Consider the following 14,208-nt stretch of genomic DNA (forward strand, 5'->3'; position numbering starts at 1 on the left):
GAAACCCACCCCGCGGGAACAAACGTTCCGCCCTGATTGTTTCCGTGTCCCCCCCCCCCCCGCCCCGCGCCGGTTGTTGGTTCCCGGTGAAGAAAAATCGTCGGTTTTATTTCCTGTCGCTACAGAACCGGGACAGCCCGAGATACAAAACCGGGGGCGTCGCTCCACGTACAAAAGGGGCCCGCGGGTGGGGGGGGGGGGGGAGGGGTCGGGGAGGTCGGGGAGGGGGGTCGGGGGGGGGGGTCAGGCAGCGGGTGGGGGGGGGGCTCCAGACCGGCACCGGGCCCTCCCCACCCCCCGCGGTTTCTATGGAAATAAAAAAAAATACAAAAGGGGCCCGGCCCGGTGGCGGGGGGGGGGGTCAGTCCTCGAGGACGATGGGCTCTGAGGTGCTGGCGGAGGTGGGGGGGGGGCGGAGGGCGCCAGGGCCCCCCCGGGCCGCAGGGGCAGCCCCGGTTTCACCTTGAGGGGCAGGTTGGGGCGCCGGGCGGCGCGGCGGAGCTCCAGGTGCGTCAGCGCCTTCCGCAGCGCCCTGGGGAGGGGACACACGGGGAGGGAGGGGGGGTCAGGGGCTGGGGAGCACCCCAGGGCCCCCCCCCCCAGTGCCCTCTTCCTCCTCCCCACAGCCCCCCCCCCCGCCCCGACCCCCCCCGCCCCAACCTGGTGTCCTTGGTGGCCACGAAGACGACGGGGTTGGGGGCGTCAGCGGGGTTCAGCTTCTGGCGTTTGCTGGCGGGGGGGGGCCCCGCGCGCAGCCCCGTGGCCAGGGGGCGACCATTGGCCGAGAAGGGGAGGCCCGAGGCCCCGACCTGGGCGGGGAAATGTTCAGGCCCCGCCCCTTCCTCCTCCCCCCCCCGCCCAGGAGCTGTCAGTCACACACACACGCACCCCAGCCAATCAGAGACAGCCTCATGCTTGCAGGCCCCGCCCCCCGCATAGAGCCTGGCCAATCTCTTTCTCCATGACAGTCCTCTGTCAATCACATCATGCCCCACCCCCTGTCAATCACCCATGTTCCCACACCTGGTTTAATGCCTTTTCCCAGGCTCCACCCCCTGTCAATCATCCCCCTGGCTCCACCCCCATCAGTCAACCCAGGCTCCACCCCATCAATCATACCCCAGACTCCACCCCATGTCAATCACCCCCCAGGCTCCACCCCCACCAATCACCCAACTCCACCCCCGTCACCCCCAGGCCCCAACCCCCCTGTCAATCACCCTCGGCTCCACCCCCCAGGCCCCACCCCTCTCAACCACCCGACTGCACCCACTGTCAATCACCCCCAGCTCCACCCCAGGCCCCACCCCCGCCAATCACCCAACTCCACCCCCTGTCAATCACCCCCAGGCTCCACCCCCTGTCAATCACCCCTCAATCCTCACCCTCTGCCCTCCCCAGCCCCGCTCCCACAGGCCCTGCTCCCTGTCAATCCCAGCGAGGCCCCTCCCACCCCCCAATACCCCCCTCCCCGGGGCTGGTGGCCCTTCGCGCCCCCTCGTAGCCCCTCAGCGTCCCGTACCCGTACCCGGGGGGGGCGGTGGCCCTCGCCAGCCCCCTCGTAGCCCCTTTTGCCCACCAGCCCCGCCAGCCCCCGGCTCTGGCTCAGCTGGTTCCGGTTGATGGGGGTCTTGGTGCCTCGCGGCGTCTTCGGCTTCAGGGGGGCCTGTGCCGCTGTGGGGGGGGGGCGGGGGGGTGGTGAGGGGTGTCAGGGGCCACCCCACGGCTCCCCCCAGCCCCACGGGACCCCCCCGCCCCCCCTCGGCTCCCAGGAAGAGCCCCAAAATCCATCCAACCCCCGCAGACCCCCCACCCTGGCTGAGACACCGTGGGGGGTCCGTCTCTGTCACCCCACACCCCCACATTGTGACCCCCACCCCCACCCCACACCCCCGCGGGCCACCCCACAACCCCAGGGACCCCCCCCAGCCCCACAGAACCCCCAGCAAACGCCCCAAAACCCACCCAGGCACCTTGAGGGTCCATCCCTGTCCCCCCCCACCCCCACATTGGGGCCCCCCACACCCACCCCACACCCCAGGGGTCACCCCACACCCCTGGGGGCCCCCCCCAGCCCCACAGACCCCCCCCTCAGCCCCACAGAACCCCCAGAAAAGCCCCAAAACCCACCCAAGCACCTTGAGGGTCCATCCCTGTCCCCCCCCCCAACCCCCACATTGTGACCCCCACACCCCCAGGGGCCACCCCACACCCCCAGGGGTCACCCCACAACCCCAGGAACCCCCCCTACACCCCCAGGAGACCCCCCCCAAACCCCACAGACCCCCCCTTAGCCCCACAAAACCCCCAGCAAACGCCCCAAAACCCACCCAGGCACCTTGAGGGTCCATCCCTGTCCCCCCCCCAACCCCCACATTGTGACCCCCCCACCCACCCCACACCCCCGGGGGCCACCCCACACCCCCAAGGGACCCCCCCCAGCTCCACAGACCCCCCCCTCAGCCCCACAACCCCACCCCCCAGCCCCACAGACCCCCCCCTTTAGCCCCACAAAACCCCCAGCAAACGCCCCAAAACCCACCCAGGCACCTTGAGGGTCCATCCCTGTCCCCCCCCACCCCTCCCACACCCTCGGGGTGTCCCCCCCACCCCTTTTTGTGTCGTGTCCCCCCCCCAACTCCTCACCCAGCTCCTTAACGATGGCGGCGAGGGGCAGCCGGGCCAGCGGATGAATCTTGAGCGGAGCCTTCGCCGCTTTGGGCAAGCGGATGGAGCCTGGAGCGTGGGAAAATAGAGATAAAGGGTGGGTGTGGGGTGGGGGGGGGACACAAAAAACCCCCCCAAATCGTCACCTACACTCAGCTTTGATGGCGTTGGCGTTGATGGGGGCGTAGGGGCGCCGGGCGGCGCGGCGGGGCTGCAGGACGTCGCGGCAGAGGCGTCGCGCCAGGCGGGTCAGGCGGGTGGTTTGGAGGAGAAAAGTTTGACGGTTTTTGGCTAAAAGTTTGGCCCGGCTGGCGCTGGTGGTGTAAGGGGAGAGGCTCTGCGCTTCGGGGCGCGAGAGGTGCCCCCGGGAGTGCGGCTCCTGCCGGAAACAACGTGGTTAGAACCTTTTATTTTTATTTTTGGGGGGGGTCTTGGAGTCCTTCTGGCGCCCCCGGGGCTCACCGAGGCGCTGCGGGCCGCCCCCTCCAGCTGGGTGGGGGTCTTCAGCCCCCCGTATTTTTTCCAGTAGATCCAGCACGAGGCGCAGAGGCGACACTGCATGTTGGGGGGGCCCCAGGCGTACCACTGGGCGGACTGGGTGGCTGTGGGGTGGGGTGGGGGGGGAAGGGGGGGTGTGGAGCTGCCCCCCCAGCCCCTAGAGCTGTCCCCAAGCGTCCCTGCCCTGCCCCACACCCCTGGAGCTGCCCCCCCCATGCACCCCTGCTCCTGCCCCACACCCCTAGAGCTGTCCCCAAGCCCCCCTACCCTGCCCCACACGCCCCAGAGCTGCCCCCATCCTACCCCCCAAGCCCCCTTGCCCTGCCCCACACCCCTAGAGCTGCCCCCCCCATGCACCCCTGCTCCTGCCCCACAGCCCCTAGAGCTGCCCTGCTGCCCCCCCTACCCTGCCCCACACCCCCCAGAGCTGCCCCCATCCTACCCCCCCACCCTTATGCACCCCTGCTCCTGCCCCACACCCTAAGAGCTGCCCCCCCATGCACCCCTGCTCCTGCCCCACAGCCCCTAGAGCTGCCCTGCTGCCCCCCCTACCCTGCCCCACAACCCCTAGAGCTGCCCCCACCCTGCCCCCAAGCCCCCTTGCCCTGCCCCACACCCCTAGAGCTGCCCCCCATACACCCCTACTGCCACCCCACAGGTCCTACAGCTGCCCCCCCCCACACCTATGCACACCTAGTCCTGCCCCCCAGCCCCTAGAACTGCCCCCATCCTGCCCCCGCACCCCTATGCACCCTTGCTCCTGCCCCACACCCCTAGAGCTGCCCTGCTGCCCCCCCACCCTGCCCCCCAACCCCTAGAGCTGTCCCCCCCACCCCTACACACCCTTATTCCTGCCCCACAGCCCCTATAGCCGCCCCGTTGCCCCCCAACCCCTACACACCCCTACTCCTGCCCCACAGCCACCCATGACCCCCCCCAACCCCTACAGCCCCCCATTGTCTCTACGCTGTCCCCCCCTATCGTGTTGCTCTCACCCCCCCACTTCCCCCCCAGAGCCTGTGGTTCCCTCCCCACCCCAGCAGCCCCCCAAACCCCAGCGTGTCCCCCCCAAACCCCACTGACTGTGGCAGCTCTCGCAGGTCAGCCCCTTCTGGAAGCCGGCGCCGTTCATGCCGGGTTTGGAACCCACCGAGATGATCTGGTTGGGGTTCGGCTTCGTGCTGCGGAGAAAAAGGGTGGGGGGGGGTCAGGGGGGGCTCCTCTTCCCCCCAACAGGCCCAGGAGGGGGTGCAGGGCCCCCCAAGAGCGTTGGCTCCCTCCCCAACTCACTAAGTGGGGATGTAGACTTGCTTCAGCTTGCTGTCTGCCTCTGCTGCCTTCAGCCTCTTCTGCGAGCACAGACGGGGGTAAGACAGGGGGTTGGGGGGATTGCAGCAGCCCCCCCCATGACCCACAGAAGCCCCCCCCGGCCCCCCAATACCTGCTGGATGTAGCGATCAGTGGTTTTCCACATGTAATAAAACTGCACGATGCTGGCCAAGGATTTCCAAGGCAGCTGCGGGGAGAAAACCAGAGCGAGTTTTTGCGCCGAAATGGACCTGGGGGGGGGGGTGTTTTACCCCCCCGCCACCACCGTGGGCGTCATCCCTAAACTCACAAAATCCTGCCGGATGTCGTTAAAATCCTTCCCGTATTTTTCCAGGGCCTCTTCGAAGAGCATGGCCTCAGAAGCCGACCACTCCTCCATCTCGTCGCGGCACAACACCGGCCCCCCCTGCGGCACCAGCGTCGACATGGCCTTGGCCAAATCGTAGCCGTTGCGTTGCAGCGTGTCCATGGCGTGGAACTGGGGGAGGTGGGGGGCACAGGATGGTGAGGGGGGGGTTACAAGAACCCCCTCAACCCTGCTACGGAGTCGGGGAACCCCCCTCTCCAAAAAAAATCTCACCAGTGTGATATCCCGGGAGGCGGCGGCGGCGCTCATGTGCAGGCTGGGCTGGCGGATGGAGCTGCTGCAGTCCAGGGCGCGCGCAAAGGTCCCGACGGCTCTGAAAGGGGGGGACAGGGAGGGGTTGGGGGGGGACCCAAGAAGGTTGGGGGGGGACACTAGAGGGGTTGGGGGGGACACTAGAGGGTGTCGGGGGGATCCTAGAGGGGTTGGGGGGGGACCCAAGAAGGTTGGGGGGGACACAAGGGTGTCGGGGGGACCCAAGAAGGTTGGGAGGACCCCAGAAGGGTTGGGGGGGGGCCCTAGAGGATGTTGGGGGGGGGGCCCTAGAGGATGTTGGGGGGGACACAAGGGTGTCAGGCGGACCCTAGAGGGGTTGGGGGGGACACAAGGGTGTCGGGGGGACCCTAGAGGGGTTGGGGGGGGACACAAGAAGGTTGGGGGGACCCTAGAGGGGTGGGGGGGGACACTAGAGGGGTTGGGGGGGACCCAAGGGTGTCGGGGGGATCCTAGAGGGGTTGGGGGGGGACCCAAGAGTGTCGGGGGGATCCAAGAAGGTTGGGGGGACACTAAAGCGTTGGGGGACACACACAAGGGTGTCGGGGGGATCCTAGAGGGGTTGAGGGGAGACCCAAGAAGGTTGGGGGGGACACAAGGGTGTCGGGGGGACCCTAGAGGGGTTGGGGGGGACACAAGAAGGTTGGGGGGGACACTAGAGGGGTTGGGGGGGGGGACGGGGACACACTAGGGCGGGGGACACTAGAGAGATTGGGGGGACACACTAGGGGGGTGGGGGGGTCCATCTCACCGTGCCACCACCAGGAACTGGTCGATCTGCCGGTCTGTGAGGGGGTTGTCGGGGTCCCACACTTTCATCTCCATTTTCTGCTGGTTCCGGTTGTCTGATTCACCTGGGAAAAGGTGGGGGGGGGGGGGTGAAGGCTGAGGGGGGGGGGGCATCAGCTTGAACCCCCCCCAAACCCCACAGTGCTCCCCATAACCCCGCAGAGACACACCCCCCCCCCCCCCCCAAACCTTCCGCCAGCCGGTCGGGAATTTCCGCTTGATATTTGCAGCCGACGCGGATCTCGCCCTGGTCGGCCAAGAGGGTTTTCTGGACGGGGTCGAACACCAGCGAGTAGAAAAAACAATCCTGGGGGGGGGCACGGGGTGGGGGGAGCTCAGCTGGGTACGGGGGGGCCCCCAAATTAGCCGAATTTTGAGGAGTTTTGAGGTGGGGGGGGGGGTTACGGGACTCACCTCCTTCTCCAAATACTGCCCCAGGATGTCGGTCTCGTTGAGGAGCGTCACGCTGCACTTCCCCCTGCGAGGGGGAACGTGGGGGTGTCACAATGAGCCCCCCCAATCCCTAAAACCCTTGGGGATCCCTCCCCCCTCAAAAAAATAATAAATTTTTTGCACCGTATGTGGGTGGCCGGCAGCGATTCGAACTGCCGGGAGAGGAAAAGCTCGCGGTGTTTCAGCTGGTGACGCTGCTGCTCCGTCATGGTGGGCTGCTTGGATTCCTCCTCAAACTCGCCTGGGGGGGGAAAAAAAATGGGGGGGGGGTCAAAAAAAAGCAGGGGGGGGCGCCCCCCCTCCATGGAGTCGAGCAGGGAGGTGCATTGTTCTCCCGGCAGCTTCCCCCCCCCCCCACCGCTGGATTTTGGCAGCAGCCCAGGCCCGGGGGGGATGGCAGGAAGCTTGGTGGGGGTGGGGTAGCCCTGGGGGGCCCCCCCCAGTTCGGGCCAAAATCACCCCCCACCCCATAATGGGGGGGGGGCAGAGGCCAAGTTTTGCCCCCCCCCTTCTACATTGGGGTGTATCTGTGACCTCAAATGGGCACCACACACACCACCCCCCCCCCCCCCGGCTAAAATCACCCCACAGTGGACTGAGACGCACCAGCTCCCCCCCCCCCCCCCCCCGCCAAATTCTGGAGTTGGGGGGGGGGAATTTAAGTTGGGGGGGCGGAATTTAAGTTGGGGGGGGGGGAATTTAAGTTGGGGGGGGGCCCCCACAGATACCCCACCCCTGAGCACAACCCAACGCAGCAAGTCAGGATCTGCCCCCCCCCCCCCCCCCCCGCCACACCCCAGCCCTGGGGGTAGGGAAGGTGGGATTGGGGGGGGGGGGGACACACAACCCACAACCCAAGCCCACCCCCCCCTTTTCCCTGTACCCCCCCCCCTCGCCGTAGCCCCCCCCAAACTCACGCGCATTGCTGTCGGCCAAACTGTTGAGGCTGCTGGAAATATCCCGCCGGCGGAAGAGACAAACCACCTTGGCCTCTACGTTGCCGTTAGCGGTCTGGGGTCGGGGAGGGGGGGGCACAATGATGAGGAAGCCCCCCCCCCCCCTCCAAGAATGAAAGGGGGGGGTCCCCAAATCCCCCCCCGACACCCTGAGGGGGGGCAGCTCCTCACCTTGTTGAGCTCCTCGATGCGGCGGACGAGGTAGGGGTTGCTGGAGGAGTTCTCGAAGTAGACGTAATCTACAGGGGAAAAAAAAAAAAAAAAGGGGGGGGGGGGGCGATGAGGGGAGACCCCCCCCCGCAGCGCTACAGCCCCCCCTTTTCTTCTAACAAGGTGGGGGGGGTGTTTTTTCTCTCAAAAAGGTGTGGGGGGGTCTCTGCTCGCAGACACACCTTCCTCCGCAGGGGCACGGGGGGCTTCTCCTTACCCCATAGTGCCCCCCCCCCCCAAATTGTGACCCCCCCCCCCCGGCCCCTCACAGCCCCAGCACCCTCTTCCCTTTGTGGGACCACCCCTTTGTCCCGCCGCCCCCCCCCACGGCCCCCCCTTACAGACCAGGGGTCCCCCACTGACACAGACCCCCCCTCCTCTCCCTCCCAGACAGCGGGGGGGTTTACGGGATGAGCCCCCCCCCCCCCCCCCCAAAATGGGGGTTCCCTCTCGTGGGCTCCCCCTTTCCCCCTCGTGTGTCTCTCTTGTCGCACCCCCTCCCCCCCAGGGCCCCCCCTTTTCCTCACAGACACGGGGGGGGCGGTGTCACCCCCCTCTGCGCCTCGGGGACCCCCAGTCCCCTCACAGTCCCCCCCCTCCTCTTCCTCACGGCCACCCCCCCTCACCGACCCCCTTAATCCCCTCACAGGCCCCCCCCAAAACCCCTCACAGGACCCCCTTCCTCATCTAGGACCCCCCCTTCCCCTTAAAACACCCCAAATCCGCTCACAGGACCCCCCCTCCCCTCACAAACCTCCCTCCCCCTCACGGACACCCCCCGTCCCTCCCAGACCCCCCCATTCCCCTCACAGGACCCCCCCTTCCCCTTCTAGACCCCCCCCCCCTCCCGGACCCCCAAATCCCCTCACAGGACCCCTGTTTCTTATTTAGGACCCCCCCTTCCCCTTAGAACCCCCCCAAATCCCCTCAGAACCCCCCAAATCCCCTCACAGGGCCCCCCCTTCCCCATCTAGGGCCCCCCTTCCCTCACGTACTCCCCCTGTCCCTTACGGACCCCCCAAATCCCCTCAGAACCCCCCCAAATCCCCTCAGAAACCTCCCTCCCCCTCACCCCCCCCCGTCCCTCCCAAACCCCCCAAATCCCCTCACAAAACCCCCCCTTCCCCATCTAGGACCCCCCTCCCCTCCCGTACCCCCCCTATCCCTTATGGACCCCCCAAATCCCCTCAGAACCCCCCAAATCCCCTCAGAACCCCCCACCGTCCCTCCCAGACCCCCCAAATCCCCTCACAGAACCCCCTTCCTCATTTGGGAACCCCCTTCCCCTTAGAACCCCCCCAAATCCCCTCACAGGACCCCCCCCTTTCCCTACTAGAACCCCCCTCTCCTCCCGGACCCCCAAATCCCCTCACAGGACCCCCCCTTCCTCATCTAGGACCCCCCTCTCCTCCTGGACCCCCAAATCCCCTCACAAAACCCTCCTTTCCCCATCTAGGACCCCCCTCCCCTCCCGTACCCCCCCTGTCCCTTACAGACCCCCCTAATCCCCTCACAGAACCCCCCAAATCCCCTCAGAACCCCCCCCGTCCCTCCCAGACCCCCCAAACCCCCTCACAGAACCCCCTTCCTCATTTAGGATCCCTCCTTCCCCTTAGAACCCCCAAATCCCCTCACAGGACCCCCCCCCTTCCTCATTTAGGATCCCTCCTTCCCCTTAGAACCTCCCAAATCCCCTCACAGGACCCCCCCTTCCTCATCTAGGACCCCCCTCTCCTCCCGGACCCCCAAATCCCTCACAGAACCCCGCAAATCCCCTCACAACCCCCCCCCTTCCCCATCTAGGACCCCCCTCCCCTCCCGTACCCCCCCTGTCCCTTACGGACCCCCCTAATCCCTCACAGAACCCCCCAAATCCCCTCAGAACCGCCCCCCGTCCCTCCCAGACCCCCCAAATCCCCTCACAGAACCCCCCAAATCCCCTCACAGAACCCCCTTCCTCATTTGGGACCCCCCCAAATCCCCTCACAGGACCCCCCCTTCCCCTTCTAGAACCCCCCTCTCCTCCCGGACCCCCAAATCCCCTCACAGGACCTCCCCTTCCTCATCTAGGACCCCCCTCTCCTCCCGGACCCCCAAATCCCCTCACAAAACCCTCCTTTCCCCATCTAGGACCTCCCCTCCCCTCACGTACCCGCCCTGTCCCTTACGGACCCCCCTAATCCCCTCAGAACCCCCCAAATCCGCTCACAACCCCCCCCCCCCGCGTCTCTCCCAGACCCCCCTAATCCCCTCACGGGACCCCGTCCCCTCACCGGCGCGGGGTTTCCCCCCCCCTCCCCGTCCCGGTCCCCGCTCACCGCCGACACGGTACATATTGGCCGCCATGGCCGCTCGGTCGGCGCGCTACCCCCCGGGCCCGGCCCCGGCCGCGCTTCATCGCCTCCTCTCCCGCTCCCGCCGCCTCCGCACCGGCACGACCCGTTCGGGCACCTCCGGAACCGTTCGGGTAACTTCGGCACAAGCTTCGGCTCCACTTCGGGTGTTTCCGGCAAAACTTCGGAACTTTTCGGAAAAGCTTCGGAAACGCTTCGGCTACTTCCGGGGAAACCTCGGAACCTTTCGGCTCCGCTTCGGGTTTTTCCGGAAGCGCTTCGGGAATCTTCGGGTTTTTCCGGAAGCGCTTCGGGATTCTTCGGGTTTTTCCGGAAGGGGCTCGGCAAGTTCCGGGGGCGCTCCCGGAAAGGGCTCGGGTGTTGATTTTTTTTAAGGGGGGGGGGGGGGCGCACACACAACCACACAAAAAATCGCGTTTTTTCGGTAATTTCCGGCTATTTCCGCGAAGCAGGAAGGAGGCGGAGCCGAGCCCCTGACCCCAGGCTTTATTAGTGCCTCTCACAGTGCAGCGTGAAAACGGGGGGGGGGGGCAACCCCTGAGCGCGCCCCCCCCCCCCCCAACTTTGGTCCCGCGGAAGAGGAAGCAAAAGGGGGGGGGGGGGGGGGGGGCGGCTCAGCGCGGGTCCCCCCCAGGTTCTGGGGTGCAGGGGGGGGGTGTCGTCGGGGGGGGGTTCGGGGGGGGCCCCCCCCAGCACCCGCCACTGGAAGACGCTGGTGTCTTTGCCCCCCAGGGACACGAGGTGCCCGTCGTCGTGGGTGAAGCGAACGTTGGTGACGTGGCTGCCCGTGGCCCCCGTAGACGTGGCTGGGTGCCTGCGGGAGGGGGGGGGGGAGGGCACACGCGTGTGAGGATGCACACGCGTGTGCGACGGCGGCCGGGACTCCCTGTACGTGTGTTGGCATGAACACGCCACCCCCGGCACGCGGGGGGCACGTACACGCCTGCCCCTGGCACGTGTGTTGCACGGTTGGTGTCTGCTTGCACGTGTGACCTTCCCCTTGCACGCGTGTTTGCACAATTACGCTCTCCTTGCACACGTGTTTGCACAATTACTCTCCTTGCACGTATGACCTTCCCCTTGCACACGTGTTTGCACAATTACTCTCCCCTTGCACGTGTGTTGCACGGTTGGTGTCTCCTTGCACGTATGACCCTCTCCTTGCACATGTGTTTGCACAATTACTCTCTCCTTGCACACGTGTTTGCACAATTACTCTCCTTGCACGTATGACCTTCCCCTTGCACACGTGTTTGCACAATTACTCTCCCCTTGCACACGTGTTTGCACAATTACTCTCTCCTTGCACGTGTGTTGCACGGTTGGTGTCTCCTTGCACGTATGACCCTCCTCCTTGCACATGTGTTTGCACAATTACTCTCTCCTTGCACACGTGTTTGCACAATTACTCTCTCCTTGCACATATGACCTTCCCCTTGCACACGTGTTTGCACAATTACTCTCTCCTTGCACGTGTGTTGCACGGTTGGTGTCTCCTTGCACGTATGACCCTCTCCTTGCACACGTGTTTGCACAATTACTCTCTCTCGTTGCACGTGTGTTGCACGGTTGGTGTCTCCTTGCACATATGACCTTCCCCTTGCACACGTGTTTGCACAATTACTCTCTCCTTGCACACGTGTTTGCACAATTACGCTCTCCTTGCACACGTGTTGCATGGTAACTCCTTGCACGTATGACCCCTCTCCTTGCACGCGTGTTTGCACAATTACTCTCTCCTTGCACATGTGTTGCACGGTTGCTCTCTCCTTGCACATATGACCCTCCCCTTGCACACGTGTTTGCACAATTCCTCTCTCCTTGCACACGTGTTGCGTGGTAACTCTCCTTGCACGTATGACCCCTCCCCTTGCACACGTGCTGCACATACACGACCTTCCCCTCGCACACTTGTTCGCACAATTACTCTCTCCATGCACACAGGACCCTCCCCTTGCACGCGTGTTGCACACAGACCTCTCCTTGCACGTGTGTTGCACAGTTACGCTCTCCTTGCACATATGACCCCTTGCACACGCGTTGCACATACACGCCCTCCCCCTTGCACACGTGTTACTCTCTCCTTACACGTGTGACCCCTTGCACACGCATTGCACACACATGACCCTCCCCTTGCACGTGTGTCACACGGTCACACTCTCCTTACACACGTGTCCCACACACCCCCTCCGCTTTGCACACTCACACCCCTCCCAAGCCCCCCCCCCCCCCCAGCCTCTCCCTGCCCCCCCAGCCCCTCCCCCAGGGATCTGGACCCCCCATGTCCCGTCCCAGCCCCCCAACTCACCCCCCCTCGCCCCCCCAGGCCCCCCCGCCCCCCCCCCCCAGATCTGGACCCCCCCATGTCCCCTCCCAGCCCCCCCCAGCCCCCCCCAGCCCCCCCTAGCCCCCCCCCCAGACATCTGGGCCCCCCATGTCCCCTCCCAGCCCCCCAACTCACCCCCCAGGCCCCCCCCAACCTGCCTCAGCCCCCCCTAGCCCCCTCCCCTCGGCATCTGGACCCCCCCATGTCCCCTCCCAGCCCCCCCAGCCCCCCCCCCCGACATCTGGACCCCCCATGTCCCCTCCCAGCACCCCCCAGCCCCCCCCCCCAGACATCTGGACCCCCCATGTCCCCTCCCAGCCCCCCAACTCACCCCCCCTCGCCCCCCCAGCCCCCCCCCCCGACATCTGGACCCCCCCATGTCCCCTCCCAGCCCCCCAACTCACCCCCCAGGCCGCCCCCCAACCTGCCTCAGCCCCCCCTAGCCCCCTCCCCTCGGGATCTGGACCCCCCCATGTCCCCTCCAGCACCCCCCAGCCCCCCCCCCCCTGACATCTGGACCCCCCATGTCCCCTCCCAGCACCCCCCAGCCCCCCCCCCCCAGACATCTGGACCCCCCATGTCCCCTCCCAGCCCCCCAACTCACCCCCCCTCGCCCCCCCAGGCCCCCCCCAGGCCCCCCCCCAGACATCTGGACCCCCCATGTCCCCTCCGAGCCCCCCAACTCACCCCCCAGGCCCCCCCCAACCTGCCTCAGCCCCCCCTAGCCCCCTCCCCTCGGGATCTGGACCCCCCCAGCCCCCCCCCAGCCCCCCCCAGCCCACCTTGGAGCCGGCGCAGGGGTACTGGAACAGATGAACTTTGCAGAAATCATCGGCCACGGCCACCACGCGCTCGTGGTGCGACCGGCACAGGGAGTTGATGTCGGTCCCGTCGGAGCCGTCGGGCCAGACGCCTGCAGGGGGGGGGGGGGTGTCAGGGGACCCCCAAAAACCCCCCCAAATCCACCCCTGGCCCCCCCCATCCCGCTCACCGAAGACGTGGAAGCCCAACACGCAGGTGTACGAGGCCCATTCCCGGTCGCGGCTCTCGAAGCGGTTGCGGAGGAGTTTGCAGCCCCCCGCGACGTCCCCTTTTTGGGGGGGGGGGACACACACACACCACGGTGAGACACCCCCCTTGACACCCCCAGATCCGAGGGGAGGGTGGGGTGCACCCCAACCCCGCCCTGTTCCCAGCAGGTAAGGCGGTGCCCGTCATCCCCTGGGGGGGTCCCAGTGGGATAAGGGGGTGCCCCCCCAACTCCTGGGGGGTCCCAGTGGGATAAGGGGGTGCCCCCCAACTCCTGGGGGGGCTCAACAGGATAAGGGGGTGCCCCTCAGCCCTGGGGGGTCCCATGAGGATAAGGGGGAGCCCCCCAGCTCCTGGGGGGTCCTATGAGGATAAGGGGGTGCCCCTCAGCCCCTGGGGGGATCAGGAGGATAAGGGGGTGCCCCCCAGCCCCTGGGGGTCCCCAGTGGGATAAGGTGGTGCCCCCCAACTCCTGGGGGGGCTCAACAGGATAAGGGGGTGCCCCTCAGCCCCTGGGGGGGCTCAACGGGATAAGGGGGTGCCCCCCAGCCCCTGGGGGGGATCAGGAGGATAAAGGGGGTGCCCCCCAGCCCCTGGGGGGCTCAGTGGGATAAGGGGGTGCCCCCCAACTCCTGGGGGGTCCCAGTAAGATAATGGGGTGCCCCCCAGCCCCTGCAGGGTCCCAGTGGGATAAGGGGGTGCCTGGGGGGGCTCAGGAGGATAAGGGGGTGCCCCCAGCTCCTGGGGGGTCCCAGCAGGATAAGGGGGTGCCCCCCAGCCCCTGGGGGGTCCCATGAGGGACAAGGGGGGTGCCCCCCAGCCCCCCCAATCCCTCCCCCCACTCACAGTAGAGGATCTCGTAGTCCCCCGAGTTGGACATGACGAAGCGCCCGTCCTTGGACCAGTCCAGGTGGGTGATGAAGCTGGAGTGGCCCTGGGGGGGGGACAGGGGGGGGACAG

General features: G+C 66.6%; 2 protein-coding genes across 2 annotated transcripts; both read right to left on the minus strand.

Moving 5' to 3' along the window:
• Nucleotides 1-353: 353 nt before the first annotated feature.
• Nucleotides 354-10,088, minus strand: LOC141938975 (metastasis-associated protein MTA2-like). The gene is given in 19 exon segments (XM_074858017.1): nucleotides 354-397; nucleotides 400-532; nucleotides 661-809; nucleotides 1,523-1,674; nucleotides 2,647-2,736; nucleotides 2,818-3,046; nucleotides 3,130-3,269; nucleotides 4,249-4,346; nucleotides 4,456-4,514; nucleotides 4,607-4,681; nucleotides 4,784-4,972; nucleotides 5,075-5,174; nucleotides 5,883-5,985; nucleotides 6,110-6,227; nucleotides 6,335-6,398; nucleotides 6,497-6,614; nucleotides 7,291-7,384; nucleotides 7,501-7,568; nucleotides 9,858-10,088. Coding segments are annotated over 19 exon segments (2,043 nt in total). The 5' UTR covers nucleotides 9,886-10,088; the 3' UTR covers nucleotides 354-361.
• Nucleotides 10,089-10,392: 304 nt separating this feature from the next.
• On the minus strand, nucleotides 10,393-14,202 carry LOC141938978 (echinoderm microtubule-associated protein-like 3). Its single transcript, XM_074858019.1, has 4 exons — nucleotides 14,095-14,202; nucleotides 13,211-13,309; nucleotides 13,002-13,132; nucleotides 10,393-10,707 (listed from the first exon to the last, which is right to left on the minus strand). Exons 1-4 carry the CDS (start codon nucleotides 14,126-14,128, stop codon nucleotides 10,393-10,395), a joined length of 579 nt encoding a protein of 192 aa, XP_074714120.1. The 5' UTR covers nucleotides 14,129-14,202.
• Nucleotides 14,203-14,208: the final 6 nt, after the last annotated feature.

The sequence above is a fragment of the Strix uralensis genome, unplaced genomic scaffold, assembly GCF_047716275.1.
Source record: "Strix uralensis isolate ZFMK-TIS-50842 unplaced genomic scaffold, bStrUra1 scaffold_474, whole genome shotgun sequence".
Lineage (NCBI taxonomy): Eukaryota > Metazoa > Chordata > Aves > Strigiformes > Strigidae > Strix > Strix uralensis.

Excerpts from the sequence above, each read along its gene's own strand:
- LOC141938978 (XM_074858019.1), bottom strand. The coding sequence starts at position 14,128 with ATGTCCAACTCGGGGGACTACGAGATCCTCTACT. Across the intron at positions 13,133-13,210 it reads GTTGGGCTTCCACGTCTTCG|GCGTCTGGCCCGACGGCTCC; the intron begins GTGAGCGGGATG and ends CCCCCCCTGCAG. Across the intron at positions 10,708-13,001 it reads ACCCCTGCGCCGGCTCCAAG|GCACCCAGCCACGTCTACGG; the intron begins GTGGGCTGGGGG and ends CCCCTCCCGCAG.